A 17,336-nucleotide genomic window follows, 5' to 3' on the forward strand; every position below is an offset into this window, starting at 1 on the left:
CAACTGATCCGGACAGCCCCAGAACTGGACTCAGCACAGCACTCTAGAACCTACTTCAACCTCGGTATCAATAATGCCAGCAAGCAACCTTGGCAAGGGAAGCAGAACACACCCACCTTCAAGAGCTTGATGACCCTGCTTAAATATAGCTCAAATCCAAGGCAGGAGTGGGTATGGGAGAATCTTGACTTAGGGAATACAGTCAGACCTGTTTCAAAGCATAAAATTTGAATCTAATTGCAAATCTTTATTTGCACATGGTGTTAATAGCAGGAGGGCTCCCTGCAACCATGGAGCTAAGATGGCAGACTAAGTAGGTGCATATAGGTAGAAGTGTATCCATCTAACATGAAGGTCTTCGGATTGCAATGGCAGATGAAAGGCTCACTGAAAGGCTAAGCGAGGCTTCACACTCATGGTACATATGGACACCAGTGAGCAACAGAAGCCCTCTGTTCTCTCTTTTAGGCACAAAATTCTCTGTACCTCAGTATTTTTGCATTGCACTATTATTTACCTGCCAGGCTGGGGTAGCTTAGTGGAGTATGTATCTTTCTCTTGCCTTAATAATTAATATGCAAGCTCCTCCTCCCTCCAATGGAGAAAATGTTCTCCAGCATGCCAAGTGAGCCTTTGCCCAGTTTATCACCAAACAAGTGAGGCAGAAAATTGTCAGAAAAGCTTTGAAGCTAGGAGTCATATTTTGCAAATACAAAGTTTGCTTATGTGGTTACTGATGAAGGATGTTAAAGCAAATGAATTTCTCCCAGGGTTCACCTCCATATCCCAGGGACTCTCTTGCCTAGCAGTAACTGTGACCTCTGCACAACAGGTCTTCTTGTGGCAGTAAGAGCAGAAAGACCACATCAATCTACTGAGGTATCCATCTGTCTGAAGAATCGTAGAGTATTTGGGGGAATATACTTTGTCTGCAATTTACGGCATCACCACGCAAGGGTTCATGCAGCATTTCATCCTAAAGGGCCCATTCATGGAAGACAAACCAAAGAAATGCTACCTTTTTAGCAAAGTGTTTTACAGTTCAATGTGAGTTCAACAGATGGGAAATTATAACCACCTATAACAATGTTCAGGGCTGCTCTGACACACAAACAAACATTGTATTTTACACATCTCCTAACTGCAAGGGCGGCAACTTACAGAACGCGTCTGCAGCTTCTGCAGACAGCACCGTGACTTGGAGCAAAATATATTTACAGCACCTAAGGGAGAGGGAAAGACCCAGTGGCCTGGAGCCTGTGTTTTGTAACTCATAACCCAGCAAAGGTATGAACCATGGCTGGGAGACCCTGAACTCATACAGCCAGCAATCCCAAGGGTTTTTGATGCTCGACAAGCAGCAGCTCACAGCTGAGCCTGGGCTACGCTGGCCACAATATGAAACAGCCTCTTGAGAGAAACCCTGATCCTAAGTAGTGGTTTGTGTGATTTTATCCAAGTACAAAACCACCAGATCTACATATTATAGATAAATATATAAACAAAGATAGGTGAACCAAGTTTTTTTCTGGTACATTTCCCACGGAAACATTAACAACGTGACATCAACATAACAGAATCCCTAGATGCTACAGGAATGGGTCATACACGCACCTGGAACAAAAGAAAGGCACAGGAGAGGCTTCAGATAGCTGTAGGGGGAGTGGCCATTAGTGTCCATACCTCTGAAATTCAAAGAGGTGGCTACTTTTATGTGGCACATATGATCTGTGTTGTCCATCTTTGGGCCTCCTTCCTACCTTGTCAGAGCTCTGTGTCTGTGAAAGAGGCTGGCAACCCACCACTGACAAATACATCTGCTGGGACCCCTGTAGACACAGACACCTTGCAGCAAGTGAAGCACTTTGCAGGATTAACCTCTTGTCTGGCTATTTTACAGTTTGTCTGCACTGATAACCTTCACTGACTGTAGGTTCTCAGACATGAGCACATGAGGTAATATTTGCTCATTTATTGTTATATTTATTTGGCAATACACGGCAAGAATATGACCATTATCAATGAATAATACTTCAATAAAAAGGCTCTTTACTAAAGCAATGACTCTGGAAACAGATACTGTACTGTGTATAATGACAAGAAAATATCTATCTATTGTTGAAATAACCTTTCTAAAAAGAACATTGCAGGCCCAGGTGTCCTCTACAGATGTTAAGGGAAATCCCTCATCATCATCACCCCAAAGAAATAAGTGCACTGAAAGAATTACAATTTTGGATAAGTGCCCATGTCTCAGACATACTGTACGGTAGCTATGTCTTCTCAATGTGTTAGTTGTATTCAAATGTTTATGGCATTTGCATGAGCTATGCGGAAACCTCTCAGTGCCATTTTCAGTCTCACAAAAGGGCAGTTCTGGAAGTTATCCAATATAAGCCATTGAAACTGCCATTCCCCAGTGACCAAGGCTGCAGAAGCTTGGAGCACCAACTGTATTTATGTGCCCTATTCACATTAGCCCCGTGGCTGCCCTCCAGGCCCTACCTCTTACATACGTGCATTGCACAGATATTCTAGTCCACAGATGGAGGCTTTACACGGAAAACACGTCCTTGGTGCAAACGAGAAGAATCAGTGAGAATAAGGCTTAGAGGCAGCAGGTTCACAGGAAACTATACCTCAAAACTAAATGCCAGAGATGGAAGATGCAATGGGACAGCAAAGTTAAATCGAAAGCAGAACCCCAAATCTTTAAACATTCAGAATAGCAATACTGCATGGTAGAAAAACACAAAGAGAGTGTCAGATTCAAGGGGGGATTAGAAACAATCAGCTTTGAGATAATAAGAAGTTAGGAAACAAATAACACTAAGGAAAAAACCAGGAAGAAGCTACCAAAAAAAAAAAAACATTGCAGAAGCTGTGACTAGCCCTTGGTATGCTGCAGATCTTCAGTTCCCAAGACAGGGTGCCAACAGAAGGCACATTCAGTGAAAGTGCCCTTGGCAAGGGCTACCAGGAGGCTAACAGCAGAGCCCAGCAGAGAAATGAACTCCTGGCAACAGGGCTAAAGACAAGAACATTTCTGTGTGAATAAAGGACGCAAACTGAGGTCACGTTGAGTGTAGAGCCCCAAGGCGAAACACACGTGGATTTTTCAAGGGATTAATGGGTCTTTTATTTCCTTTCCAAACTGTTACACTGGCAGCAGCCACCTACCCAGTTGCATAGTTGCATCTTTGCTGAGAAACCTGAAGGAATTGGGCAATAACGTACAGTCATTTCAAAGGGATTTAGGTCAGGTCTGGTCAGGTTTTTCTATGCTAGTAGCAAGAAGATAATCTTAAACTCTGTCCTGTTTGACTGGGCAGGTAAATATCAAGTTTGTTTGTTTGTTTTTTTCTCATATTGGGGCTAGTGTTGTGTCTTATGTTTTCCCATAGTTTACTCATTCATATCACACACAGCTTGGTTTACAGGATTCAGTTTCCTCCCTAGTAAAATGCAGCCCTTCTAGGGTGGAAATAGCAAGGAAAGACCTTTGCACAGCAACACTGATCAAAAGTTTGCAAGACAGGTGCAAAAGTTACCTGGGTAGGCATTATTCAAGCCAGTGCTGGCTTATACAGCCATCAGGATACTGGGTTTGCTCTTCACCTCAGCAGCACCACCCATACGAGATCGTTACCAGAGCTCACACTCTGGTCTGGTGTTCCTGTAATTTGGGGTAAGAGACATCATCCAATATTGCTTCCCTCCTCCTCTTACACTGCCTGTGTTTCCTTCCCATGTTACTGAATAGAATGAAAATACCATGAACAGATGAAAGCACAGCAGAAATTCCCAGGATGGCCCAAGGAGTTAGCAGACCTGGGGAGGCTGTGCTAAGAAGTAGTACATCCTCCACAGTCCCAGGGACTGCCCATGAAGAAAGGCTGAGACATGTTGCCTCAGGCCAAGTTAGGTACGATGAATAGATAAATAGGGTTGGAAGGCAATCAGTAAGGATCCTAGTTCAGTTATCCACATTTGGGTGTAAAATCCCAGGGTGAGTTTGTATCACCATAGGGAATTTTAGCAAAGTACTGGCTGGGTTTGGAAATATGCCTTCCCCTTTCATTTCCAGTATGCACACCTGTAATCTGACAGCGTGTGAGCTTAAGTGTGGTTTTTATCCAAAGGAAATGGGATTGCATCTTATGCCCACTAAACATTGCTCACCACCTCCCAGGGAATTTAGCTGCATGAAGAATCATCCAATGTCTTGGAATAGTCTCTGGGCTAGGGTCACTTCTTTAGTCTCAGCTGTTCTAAATATTATTTCCATAATACAGATTGTTCCTTTTTTGCACCTATTACCTAGAAGTGTTTGCTTGGCTGTCTTTGCTGGTTTTATAGAAATAAACTGTAGTTTTAGAGTTCTGGTTCCTTTTGTTACCAAAGACACTCAGGAAATGTAGAACCATGTTAAATTACAGGATTTTTAGGTAGATCACATTTAAACTCCCAAGGATGGATGGCCACCAAAGCCTCCAGAGAGATGTTCTGACAGCAAATCATCCTGTTAGGATTTTGCAATTTATTGTAAATCTACATTTGACTGCCCTCAGCTATCTGTTTACATTTATTTTAGCAGATTGAAGATTGCTTTATCATCAAATTTGTATTATTTCTGTAAGGTGCTTAAGACTCTAATGAAATCTTCCTTAAATTCATAAAGCTGCCCTGAAAATTATCCCTGCAGGTGAGGTTTTCCCAAGGTGTTCAATGTTTTAATGGCTATTCACTCCCAAATTTTCAACATGCCTTTGGAGCTACTGTCAGTAGGGCTCAACACCAATTGCACTGAGATACGGACTTGCCACTGTTATGGCAGAGGCAATGCAACCTCCCCTATCCTGTGCAGCAATCCTACCTGTACTCAGCATTACATCAGCCCTCCCCACTTTCCACCTCCATGTTTTTAATACCGCTGTCTCAACTAGACTCCCCTTTTGACAAATCATAAAGCAGGAATGGAGAAGCTTCAAGGTAGGGCAAGAACAGTTATTAACATGCAAAAGACATTCATGAGGATATAGAGCAAATAAAATTTAGCGGAAGGAGGAAGTGAATTAGAACTGACATTAACAGATGTTTATGAAAAATAAATGGAAAAGAGACTGTAAAGGTTTACTGTGTCTCACACTATATCAACAAGAGGTGCACCAATGAAATTGAATGGCAACAACCAGTAGAAGGGATGATAGGAAATCTTGTTTCCCAGAACACATAATTAATTTGTGACGCATTTGCCATGAATGACTATGAGGCCAAATAAACAGGACTCTAAAAAAGATTCAGCTGTTCCTATCAATAAGAGTATCCAGATACTTTTAACTGTGAATGAAATCCAGGAACAACAACAACCTTCAAGAAATCTGTAAGTGCTGAAAAACCCAACTTCTATCAAGAAATGCATATTATCCTCTGAAAGCACCTGGCACAAGTACAATCTTTTGTTGGAAGCAAGAAAGTGAATTTGATGCTGCATTTATATTGGTGATCTGTATGTCCCTACACATCTAACTTGGGATTTTCTGTCAACCCCACAGAAGTATCCATGTTTCTTCAAAAGTGCAGTTATGCCCACCATTTGGTTGTTTTCAAGTTTATGTTTGCTTTCCCTTCATAGGGCCAATCTGTTAGCTAAAGTGGAAAATCTCCCCCCCCCCCATTATTTTTTTCAAAGCCTGTTGACGTATAATCTTTTCCACATTGCTGGCCACACTATTAATGTATTCTTTTGTTTTCAAAGTGTATTTAGTATAACCTAGAAAGCCCACAAAAAGCTTCAGCACCACTACAGCTGCTTTTGCGTGAATCGTCGCCAGTAACGTCAGGAGGGAACTGGTGGAACCCACAGGATTGGGCTCGTACCTTGCTAAACCATTACAGACAAGGAACCGAAGCCAGTCTGTGCTCACTTCGTACTGTTGAAGGAGCCAGGTGCCCGTGAGGGGCCATCGCTGGGCGGCCGGGCCTGTCTGGCCTGGCGGCAGCGGCCATCTTCACCTCATCGGGGACCTCGGGGGGACGGGCCCGGCCGCCATCCCGCGGGCCCGAGTGAGGGGAACCAGGGTCAGCCGCGGCCCGGGGGTGGTCGGACAGGGCCACGGAGACGAGAAGTGACGCTAAAACAAAGAAATTCTTCGTCGCGACGCTCACCTCGCCCCGGCTGGGGAAAGGCGGCGGAGGCCGCTCATTGCAATGGGGACGGCGCCATCTCGCGGCGGCCGCTCCGCTGGCGGGCGGGAACCGCCGCGGGGCCTCGCTGCCGCCGTCCCAACGCGCGGGGGGCCGGGGCCCCACCGAAATCGGCCTTTCCCTGCATGACTTGGGGTGCCGTGACTGGAGCCAGCCCGAAGGGAGGGTTTCTAGCACCTGGGGAACTCCGAACGTCTCAAAGGACGCAACGCTCGCTGAGAAAATGTGTTGTTTTTTTTTTTCTGGGCTTACAGAGCCATTTTGGGGGGAAGCACTGTTTGTCCACAAGGCGTGAGCTGGGGCATCCGTGTTGAGCCCCTCTGGGCTGTGGCTCCCTTTCAGCACACTTCGGAGGGCCCGAACTGGGGGGAAGCTCCACCAGGTACACAGGAAGCGAGCGCGCGATGCCGAGGCAGCCAAAATCATCCCGTACGATGGTGGCTTTGGTCAGTTGTAAACAAACCCCCGACTCTTGGGTGGAGAAACACGTTCCCGTGTCTCCACCTGAGGAATCCTCACTTGCTCATCGGAGCTTGCATCTCATTCCCATGACTCACTGTGCCCCAGGAGGCTGTGAAATGGCCGCCTTGGACAAGACGGCCCCTGGGAGAGGAATTTTTCAAACAGATTATTTCAGGAAGATCAACAGTATAGTCAAACATCACAAAACTATAGCGTGCATGGGATTTTCTTGAAGAAAATATGGAGTGGAAGCTGTTCTGGGTCTCTCTTTAAAAAAAAAAGTTAAAAAAAAAAAAAGAGATAAAAGAAGAAGGAAGAAAAAAAAAAAGACCAGAGAGGAAAACAGTGTAAAGAGGCTTTAATATTTTACTGAATAGGAGGAAAAATTTCAACCCCTGCCTTCACTGACTCACTTTTCACCCTCATCACATTATTGCACTTAATTACCTTTACTATTGCCTGCTGACCTGAGCCCTGTAGTTACCTGGCAGTCCCAAGGGACAGGTGAGATCCATCACTCCTAATCCTGTCTGCAAAGCACAGTATATTCTACCTCTTTAAAAGGAACTGCACAGATGTCCTCCACCATTTTCTGCTGTTGAGATTCCTGTGCAACAGTTACAACACAGCTATATGGGCTTGACCCATTATGGAAAAATTACTGTTGATTGCAATGAATTTACAATACAGCCCCCTCTAAGTGTGAATTGATTCCACTGTTTTTATTTTCCTCTCTTGCTTCCCAAGAGTTAATTTTCCTGCTTCAAAATATTAGAGAGTAACCTCCAGGCTTTTTGTGGTTACCAGTATTTTACGTCATCCTTTAATCTTCTGGAAATCACTTTGTAACATCTTTTCTCAAATGCACTTCCCCAGTTCCTCTATGCTTTCCCAGGGATCCTGCTGCTATTGTAAGAACAAATTTAATTTACATTGATCTCTGTTCCCAAACGAAGCTGAGTACAATCAGTGAGCTCCACTGTTCTATGGAGTTCATTAGTACTTCATTGCAATGGACATCACCTCACTTCACATGTATTTATGCTACTGAAAACAGCATCTATTATTGTATACTACTCTCCCTGTGGCCCAAGCCCACAGAGTACTTTCAGAGCTGAAAGACTAACAGGCAAAGTTTGAGGGCATAAGTCCAGAAATTAGACTTGGAAAGTGCCTCTTCAGCTGTCACATAACCTGTAGCCTTAACTCTGGAGAAACCTGAGTTTGTAACACTGAAGTCTATAATGTTGGACCCCAGTACTGAAGTGCGTAACGCTGTGTGTGGCATCTACTCACTCTTCAAGTTAGCAGGTTGGAGCTGACAGTCACAGACTCATTCACTGATGACTTGCAGCAAATTACTTAAGGCTAAAGTTGTCCAAATCCTCAACACCACTCTGTTGGGCTCCTTTGAAAATCTGTCTGTTAAGGGTGAATTGCCTTGTGCTAAGAACTGGAAGTCCTGCCTCCATGTCTGCATGTCTCCCCACACCTCCAGGAGCAGTGATAATGAGATTTAGTCATGAAACCCCACCATTGTGGAAATGCCTTCCAATGCTCATTCAAAGAGGAAAGTACTTAAATTAATGCTTTCAGCCTGGCAGAAGCAGGGCAAGGGAACCAAGATAGCCATCAAACTGCAAGCCACTGATGTTCCACAGAGGCAAGGACAGGGATCACAGAGTCATATTAAACAGCCCAAGCCTACAGCATTTTCAGCTGCAAAGCTGTGTTTCAATTAAAACGCAAAGAAAAAGATGCAATTAGAGGGTCTGTCAGTAGGAAGCATGAACAACAGTAGAACAAAGAATTTGACTGGGCTTGGTCACCATTTAATAAAAGCTGATTTTGAAAGAGAAAATGTCCATACTGCACAGATGAATGAGGGTGGCACAATGGCATTATAGTTACCAGGAGAGTAGCAAGACAAAGGCCATCACAAACCTCCCTCAAAGAGAAAGAGATCTATTGAGCTAAAAAATTCTTCTATGCAAAATATTGGAAGTGACACACCAACTGGAACGTTAACTCTGCAAAGTATATAATAGTGGTCCATCTTGTGTTTGACCTCCTGGATAGATTAGATGGACTAAACCAATTTTCCCCTTCTTCAGGTTCTGAGGTGCTCTAATTCAAGGATAAACACATGCAGATGGAAGAAAAACACATTGACATGTCAGCACAGAGCTTCTTCCAAATGAACAAAAAAAAAAAAAAAGAGAAAACAAATCTTATTTAAAGCTTCTCAGAGAAATCTGTTTCCCACTGTAACAGCTCCCTGGTGTGCGAAGGGCCACACTCAGTGAATAAGTTGATCAGTTTGTCTCTCAGTGAGACAAGCGCAGCAAATCAATAATGACCTTGCCTTAAAGAATTAAAGCCTGACTGGAGCACTGCTGGCTTATAGCTGTCCTTAACTCCTATGAATTGCCCTGCAGTAAAGCCAAAAGCCATGAAAATACCCTCATATTGTCAGTGCACTAGCAGCACATGCAGACTGCAGAGCAGGGCCTTCCACTGCCCTTACCCTTCTAAGCCCCCTACCAGCTGTGAACAGCTTTCCACCACGGCTCCTGCTGTTTAGGCACAGCATGGAGTAGCCAGCTGGAGCAGTGGTTGGGTGCCCTACAACTACACGACCGAGTCAAACTCCAGCTAGAAATCCTTCTAGTTCACCTTGGTGTTAAATTGCAATGATGGTATCTTCACGCATCAATGGAGTAACCTGTTCTCTTTTGGCTTGATAGCAATGTGCCCATCCACCTGCAGTCACTGCACCGCTCTCTGAAGGAGTCAAGTCTTGCACCCCACACTGTCAGGGCATTTCCAGGAGGGCAGACCTACTACCCTGACAATTAGCTACCTGCAGGGCCTCTCTCTTTCTTCCTATGATTTGTTTGAGATGATGTGGAGTAGCAGAGTTCAGGCTGTTTTCAGTGAAAGATGCCTTCTTTGCCTCTCATAGACTAGGTACAAATGCTCAAGAATAGTTTAACTTCTATTGCTGTCAAATTTCAGCACCTGTTAATCCCTAAACCTTCCAGGTTAAACCAATCTAGCACAGTTAGACAATCATATAATCAAATGAGATAATCTGGCTCCCATACATAATGTTCTGAGCCACCCATTCCTACAGCTTCCTTTGTGCCAGCACTGTTGCTATCTACCTTCTTAGAGACCTGGTTCAGGGAGTTAAATGGGGAGAAAACAGTTCATTTCTGTCTGTAGAGTTTCCTTACTGCCCATTTAACTCCCTGAACAAGATTGCCATCTGTGCAGGCAAGCAGCAATGCAAAAGAGGGTATGTATAGAATAAGATGTAATTATATAATTAATTGTAATTAATTACAACAGCTAAATATGTATTATTCTCAAGTATTAATAAAACTAATATACAGATTGATACAGAGAGGGGAGAACAGGACAATTTCACTGTTTTTGGTAGTAACTGGCCTCTGGATTGCCTATAAACCTTACCTATGCTGCTGGCAATGCTGCAATAATAATGAGGAAGAAAAGATTCTGCTTCAAGCTACATAAAAGCTCTTTGCAAACCAGCAGCTTAAATGTAATTGTGGTAGAATTACACCACTGATATTCCTTCATAAGGTGACCAGCTCTGTGAACAGTGAGAAAGTACAAAACCAAACAAATCCATAGCTGGCAATTACTCCAAACACCTGTACCAACCAGGCTCATTAAAAGTAATTGGGAGGCATGTAAATGATGTTCTACCATTAACCTGGCTCAATTATTCAGAGTTGGTGTGTCAAGCTTTTAATCAGCTACAAAGGCAGTATTGCCAGATGCTTTTTCTGAGAGAAAATGGTAAAGGTGGGGGGGAAAGCATGCTGCCATGTAACTCCACATTGTGCCAGACCAAAAGGAGCACTCATAATGGAATAATGCAAAACGATTCTAAAAAAAGGGGTCACTCCTATGTTCTTTTAAAGGTCTGGTTTTATACATGTCCTGGTTTCAGCTGGGATAGAGTTAATTGTCTTCCTAGTAGCTGGTACAGTGCTATGTTTTCAGTTTGGTATGAGAAGAATGTTGATAACACACTGATGTTTTCAGTTGTTGCTAAGTAGTGTTTAGACAAAGTCAAGAATTTTTCAGCTTCTCATGCCCAGCCAGCAAGAAGACTGGAGAGGCACAAGAAGTTGGGAGGGGACACAGCCAGGGCAGCTGACCCAGACTGGCCAAAGAGGTATTCCATACCGCGTGATGTCATGTCCAGTATATAAACTGGGGGGAGTCGGGGTGGCGATCACCGCTCGAGGACTAACTGGGTGTCAGTCAGAGGGTAGTGAGCAATTGCATTGTGCATCACCTGTATATTCCAATCCTTTTGTTATTACTTTTGTCATTTTATTATTGTTACTACTATCATTATTATTTACTACTATCATTATTATTTTCTTCCTTTCTGTCCTATTAAACTGTTCTTATCTCAACCCACAAGTTTTATTTTTTTTCCGATTCTCTCCCCCATCCCACTGGGTGGGGAGGAAGTGAGTGAGCGGCTGCGTGATGCTTAGTTGCTGGCTGGGGTTAAACCATGACAATACACAAGGACTTCAGTGGTAGAACTCAATTGTTCTGTCCCTCTGAAACCAGTTCTCGCCCTTTGTACAGCGTTTTAAGACCTCAGTCTTAAAACCTCGGCCAGATTCTGCCCTGTGATTTGCATGGGGCCCTGCGACATTGGAGGGGAGACACACATCTAACTTTGCCTTCTGACTCTGGGGTTACTTCTGCCCAGTGAGCAGTTCTCAGCTTAAAGGAAAGGGGTAAGTCAGGGCTGGATATGTGCTGGGGACACTTCTGCCTCTCCTGGGCTCATGTCCCAAAGGCCATCACTTACTGAATGACTGTTGTTTGGCAGTCTGGATGGAAAGGCTTTCTGGTTTGCTACTAGCTGAGAGGAGCACACGTGGGAAAACTCCTTCAGAAAACAAAACTTGGAGGAGATGCTGACTGCAATTTTCAAGGAGCACCAAGGATACAGACATGCCTGCTCCACTGGGTTCAAGGAGATTTGGGAACCAAATGCCTTCAGGTCTCTTTGAATATCCCAGGTGGGAACCAGAAGACTCCTTTCTCCCATGAGCTGACTTATCACCTTTATACGTGATGTGTGTGTCTCCTTACATAACTTTTTAAAAGCCCACCAGCATATCACCTCAGCATGTGGCAATGGAAAACTGCAATAGCAAGAGGTCATGGAGGGTTAAGGTGGTGGTGGTGGTGAAATAATATTTTCTTTAATAGGACCACTGTCAGCCTTACTGCTCGCAGCAGTTCTTTCACACCTCTGCTGCTGGATACAGCATTTTCTGGTTGTGGGCTCAAGGCAGATTTCATTTACCCTGGTGAACGGAATGACCTTAATTTCTTTCAGCCTCCCTGAAGTAGTTCCAGATTTATTCTGAGGCAAGGGGAGAATCTGATCCTAACTTTTTGAAAACAAATGAGTTTACTGCACCCTGGGAATTTTCAAGTATGACACATCCATCAGTTTTCCTTTCTGACTAACATTTGGCAAAATGTAACTGTCAAAACTTTTTAATTCAAACCAAATCATTTGTTATTTGTTCCAAGCCACATATTAAATGTCAGTGACAAAAGTTTCCATACAGCCTTTGTGGGTTCGCACACATAGCTACCCTATGACCTACACCAAGGAACAGCCCTGGAGCTTGGAGAAGCTTAAATCCACGGAGGCAAGGGTGTGAAAACACAGCTGGGCCCAGCAGCTTCTGCTGTTGCAGTAAATCCCACTTTGCCCCTCTGCACATCCCTCTAGCCTTAGAGTCTTTAGAGGTAAAATCATGAGCTCTCCTTCTCAATGCAGTTCTTTCTTGGCACTAAAAATCCCTCTGAGGCAAGGACAGTTTGGCATATTTTCCCTGTCTGACCATCAAGCTCTTAAAAAATTAAGTTATTAATCATCTAAACATTCACCTCTGCTGTACTACGGCTTTCTGGCCAGAAAGTCCCATAGGTGGTTATTTCAAATATTACTCTGCTTCCATTGAAGACTTTTGAATTTAAAAAAATCTGAAGTATGGACAAATGCACCTTGTGATAATTACTGCCTAGCACTATACTTTTAAAGCAGTCAGCTGAGCTTCTAGTTTATATTTCACCAATTTGCTTACTTGGTAAAAAAAAAAAAAAAAAAAAACCAAGAAAAAAACAAACCCCACACTCATCATGTGGTTTATCTGAGGTCTACACACACAGCAAAGCATTGCTTGCAAGAAGGAAGAGAAGTTTGCAGCAAAATTGTTTTGTAACAGATGTATCAATGGAAAAAGTTAGTAACTGGGAGTGTTCTCTCTTTCCCTGTCTCGCAGTTGCTATTAGTGCTGGTCTTTAGGGTGTAGCTTTCCTCTTGGGCTTCTGTGTTTGTTTTACGTATTGTTTTCCTCTTCCTTTTGGTCAGGAGCCTTTTTATGATCCGGCAAGATAATACTGAGCAGCAGCACCGCATCTGCAGGACAAAATGAGCCTTTGCTTTAAATATCCAAGAGACAAATGGAGGTAAGTAGAAACAAATGGATTAAGCTGTTTGGGCTGGGGAATTGCTGTCAGTTTGTTATTCGGAAGTTATTAACAACTAGTATGTTGGATTTGTTTTGGGTTTTTTCCTCCATTTGACTGCAATGTTAAGAATTTAGCTAAAGTCCGGCATGGAAATATACTGAAGTTGTAACTGCGTTCAGGCCTTTGGTAGGGATTACAGAGTTCGTTAGGACAGAAATCCTTTAAGCAGGGTTTCCTAGGCCTTCATGGCAGACCTTAAACACATTTTCCTTCCTCCTCTTTCCTCATCTTGCAAAGTGTCTCTGTACTTCTGATTCACTGTGCACACTATACCTAATCAGAGAGTTTATCCTGTTCCTGTTATCTTCCTGTATTTCATATATATTACAGAGGTTGTATTTGCTCAGCTGTATTGAATCCTATTATAAAAGCAGGGTGCAGAGGGTAGTTTCTGGATGCACAATGAATCTCTCTAACTAACAAAATATAGCACCTGCTCTGCTGGAAGTAGCAATGTGAAGCCAGAGTTGACAGGGTAAGTGATCCCACTTCATAATCCTATAATGTTGATACAATTTGGTGGTACCAGCATAAAAGAGATACTCAGAGCTAAGCTGGACTTTGAGATAAATTGAAAATGGTGTCTCTAAAAGAAAACCACTCAGTACAAGATTTGATGACATGCAGATCTTTGACTCATAGGGTGTCATATCTGGCAGTTAGGTGGATGAAAATAGTCTTGTTTATTGTGTTGTACGAAGGTGGCGAATATTTCAGTTTAGAGAAGAAAGGGGTGCATGTACAAACAAGACTCCACATGTGCATCAAGAGCAGGCAATAAAAGACTAAATATTCTTGACACTCCTTCTTTCTGTTTTCTAAATTATCTTTTAAGAATCTTTAAATTTACTGAGATGGAGGGGTTTTTTCTGTACTGTTCAGTGAATACTTCTAATATCAAACCTTAAGTTACATTAGTTTTGCATGCACACCTATGGTATGTTTTTGGTCTCCAACTGCATTATCATGGTTTTTAGAGCCAGGTTTCCAGACTCAACTGCCAAAAAAGAAATCACTGTTATTTACTGTTTACTGATCATTCAATCTTATGTCTGTTTAAAAGTTTTCTAGGAAAATATTGATAGCAAACAATTGCAGGTCAGAGACCACAAAGTTAGTTCATATATGAAATAGAATGGACGTTTTCCCAAAATATTTTGTAGAATCAACAAACTTTTTAGATTAGTTTCTTCTTCTGTTCACATAGACCAGACACTATGGTCCCTTATGCTGTGAAGTACCAGAAAGCAGAGTTGCATTTTGGTGCATGAAGGACATGTAACTTATGAGAGGACATTAGCTCTATAGAGAGCAACAACCTTGAAGTGGGGATATATGAATTATCTTTCTGTTGGTCACATTACCTCTGGCTTCTCCCGTTCTCCTGCCTGACCTCCTCTCCCATGTAGACCCAAAGCTCCTTGGGGCAGGGACCTTCCCTGACTGGGTGTTCATACAGTGCTTGTAAAAGTCTTGCTCTTACATAGCAGCATAGCACAGATAATAAACCAAATGTGCTGGCTTTATTCATCCCTTTCCATAGCAAAAAAGTTCACTAAAGTTGATGGAAGTTTTTACATGGCAGTACCAGACCTTAAAGTATGACTGTCAGTTCATTGGTTTCATGGAAACACTGAGCTAAACTGCATTTATGTCAGCAAACCCATGCCCAGAGAGCTGAGTCACTCTGTGCAAAGCAGCAGCTATGGCTCTTTGAACATTTGCTTTTCCAAAGTACAACCTTCCTCTTCCACCAAGGCCTCCAGTATGCTTTTGCTGCAAATGTTTGCTTTTCATACACTGCACTGAGACAAAAACAGAGGCAGTTAGACTTCCAAGCTATCACACTGGTAACAAAGGAAGAGAGAGAAAGTCCTGTGTCAGGAACAAACCCAGAAGACAGGCCTGGGTTATGTTTAGAACTTTGAACCACTAATACAAAGAAACAGGGCTGTAGGATCATTATTAACCTGTATAGTTATTTTCACACCCTGACTTTAAACTTATTTATACCAGTGAGTATTTCTACTGGCTTTTCAGTTTCTCTTTTTGCACAGTCTGAAATGCTGCTCACAGCCTGTGTAAAATCTGAAGGGGCAGGTTTTGGACACATGGAAATAAACTGCTGCAGTCATCAAAGCCACATCAAGGTACTCGAGGGGAAGTAGGACCAGTCACCCCTTCTCTCCTGAACTCTTAGCTAGAGCACAGACCTTGGATTTCTGCTATGAGCAGTTCAAACTCACAAGTCCCTCTGCTCCTGAGTTATCCTAGCTGGATTTCTAAAACAAAAAGGCAGAATCATGCTAATTGTAGAATCCAGAAGCTAAGAAAAATAATATGCAAAGAAGAGTACACAAAACAAAATCCACCTGTAAAATAAAAATGTGCTGGGAGTCAGTGGAGAATAAAGAGAAAGAAACACTAGAGCAGCCAACTAGAAAAAAAAAGGCCAGCATAATACTCAATAGTCACAGGAAGATCAAAAATAAAATAAAACTACTTTGAAACCTCTCAAATGGAATACACTGCAGAAGAGCTGACTGGTCCCAAAGAAAGCTGTCAGAATGGCATAATGAAGGCAGCAGGCAAATTTAAACAGGATGTATCTTAAAAACAAGGAAAAAATATTCCTATAAGCAACATCTGAAATGTCAGAAAGTAAAATACTTTCAAAAGAAAAACATTGGGAATGGGCAAAAACTGAATTTGAAAGTCTTCCATCCAGTTTTTTACTAACCGCTGCTGGATATTTGACAGCCTTTTAAATTATTTCTCAAGCTCATTTAAAAAAAAAAAAAGTTTGCTTTCCCATCCCCTCAATTAGAGAAAAATCATCACATATTTTTATGTTGAGTTAGCTGATGAATGTCATGTCATGTCATGTATCACTGCCTCTGCATCTCACAAGAATCAAAGGAGAGATTTTGAAATGCAAGTGTCTTTGAACTGCTAATTATGCTTAACAAAGAAAGTGTTTCAGTTGTTGTTTCTTAATGAAATTTCTGCTTTTACCTAAAAGGATTTTCTGCCACCTTATTTCTCAACAGTATGAAGCTATGTTGAAACCAACAGTAATCTATTTATTCCTGATTATACTCTGATGTTTATAAAAGTGGGAAAATGTCCAGTCTTTCTTGCATATCTGAAGCTTCTGATGATTTTTTGAGAAATACTGGCAAAGGTAACCCTCTGATAGAGATTTTGTTCTTTTGGATACATGTGCAGACATTAAAAACATCTGTGAAAATTCTGAGTGTGAGAGTAGGATTTCAGCTCAATTTCACTGCCCCCAGGAATTTGTCTTCTTAATTTCTTCTTCCTCAACTCTCTCTTTGGGGCCTTATTCTGAGAGGGATTTAAATACCCAGACAAAAGCTGCACTCAACCAAACTACTCAAACAAGATCAATCGCCAAACAGGAGGATAAGTTATAGGGAGAAAAAGACAACAAGTGGTAGGCCAACAATTCGACATTGTCTCTAATTCCACCACATTCAAGTACTTTGGATAAGATTCAAAAAAAAGCCAACCCCCCCTGCCCCCCAGCCCAGAAAAAAAAGCCACCACCACCACCACCCCCCGGGGAAAAAAACAAAAACAAAAACAAAAAAAACCCCAAACAAACAGCAAACACCCAGACTTCAGTGCAACCCCTCAGAGCCTCAAATCTTTTGACTTGCATTCTTCTCTAATTTTAATGCTTCTTAAGTAAGGCCAAAAAGTGAAACTCTAGGACTCTTGGGTTAGGAAGCAAGTAATATATATGTCTACTCTGCTGGGCACAGAGAGTTTTGATCTGCCAGAGAAGAGTTTGTTTTGTATGATCAACACCAGGCTATATCTTGCAAATTAGGAAGCTTCAGGCTAGGAAAATACTGGAATATGAGACTATGAAGAAAGTCCAACTGATGTAGAGAGCTGCTGGTAAATCAGGAATTGATGATAAAACCTGCAGTACCTGGTATGGATAAACAAGTTTTATACTGTTACTCTCTATCACTGGAATCATGGATTTTCGCAGGGTTAAGCAGAGCAGATTCACAATAATTTTT

At 42.4% G+C, this 17,336-nt stretch overlaps 1 protein-coding gene across 5 annotated transcripts in view; it reads left to right on the forward strand.

Annotated features, from left to right (window-relative positions):
- Nucleotides 1-12,972: 12,972 nt before the first annotated feature.
- The window catches only part of LOC142032604 (calcium-activated potassium channel subunit beta-2), a 154,688-nt gene continuing 150,324 nt past the window's right edge, over nt 12,973-17,336 (forward strand). For 3 of the 5 annotated variants that reach the window (XM_075031416.1, XM_075031419.1, XM_075031420.1), the window contains exon 1: nt 13,045-13,218. In XM_075031416.1, the coding sequence (XP_074887517.1) occupies nt 13,181-13,218 (38 nt within the window). In that variant the 5' untranslated portion in view covers nt 13,045-13,180. Of the gene's footprint in view, nt 12,992-13,044; nt 13,219-17,336 lie in introns of those variants that run through there. The other 2 variants (XM_075031417.1, XM_075031414.1) reach the window with 2 other exon arrangements.

Source organism: Buteo buteo, chromosome 7, assembly GCF_964188355.1.
Source record: "Buteo buteo chromosome 7, bButBut1.hap1.1, whole genome shotgun sequence".
In the NCBI taxonomy this organism is placed as follows: Eukaryota; Metazoa; Chordata; class Aves; order Accipitriformes; family Accipitridae; genus Buteo; species Buteo buteo.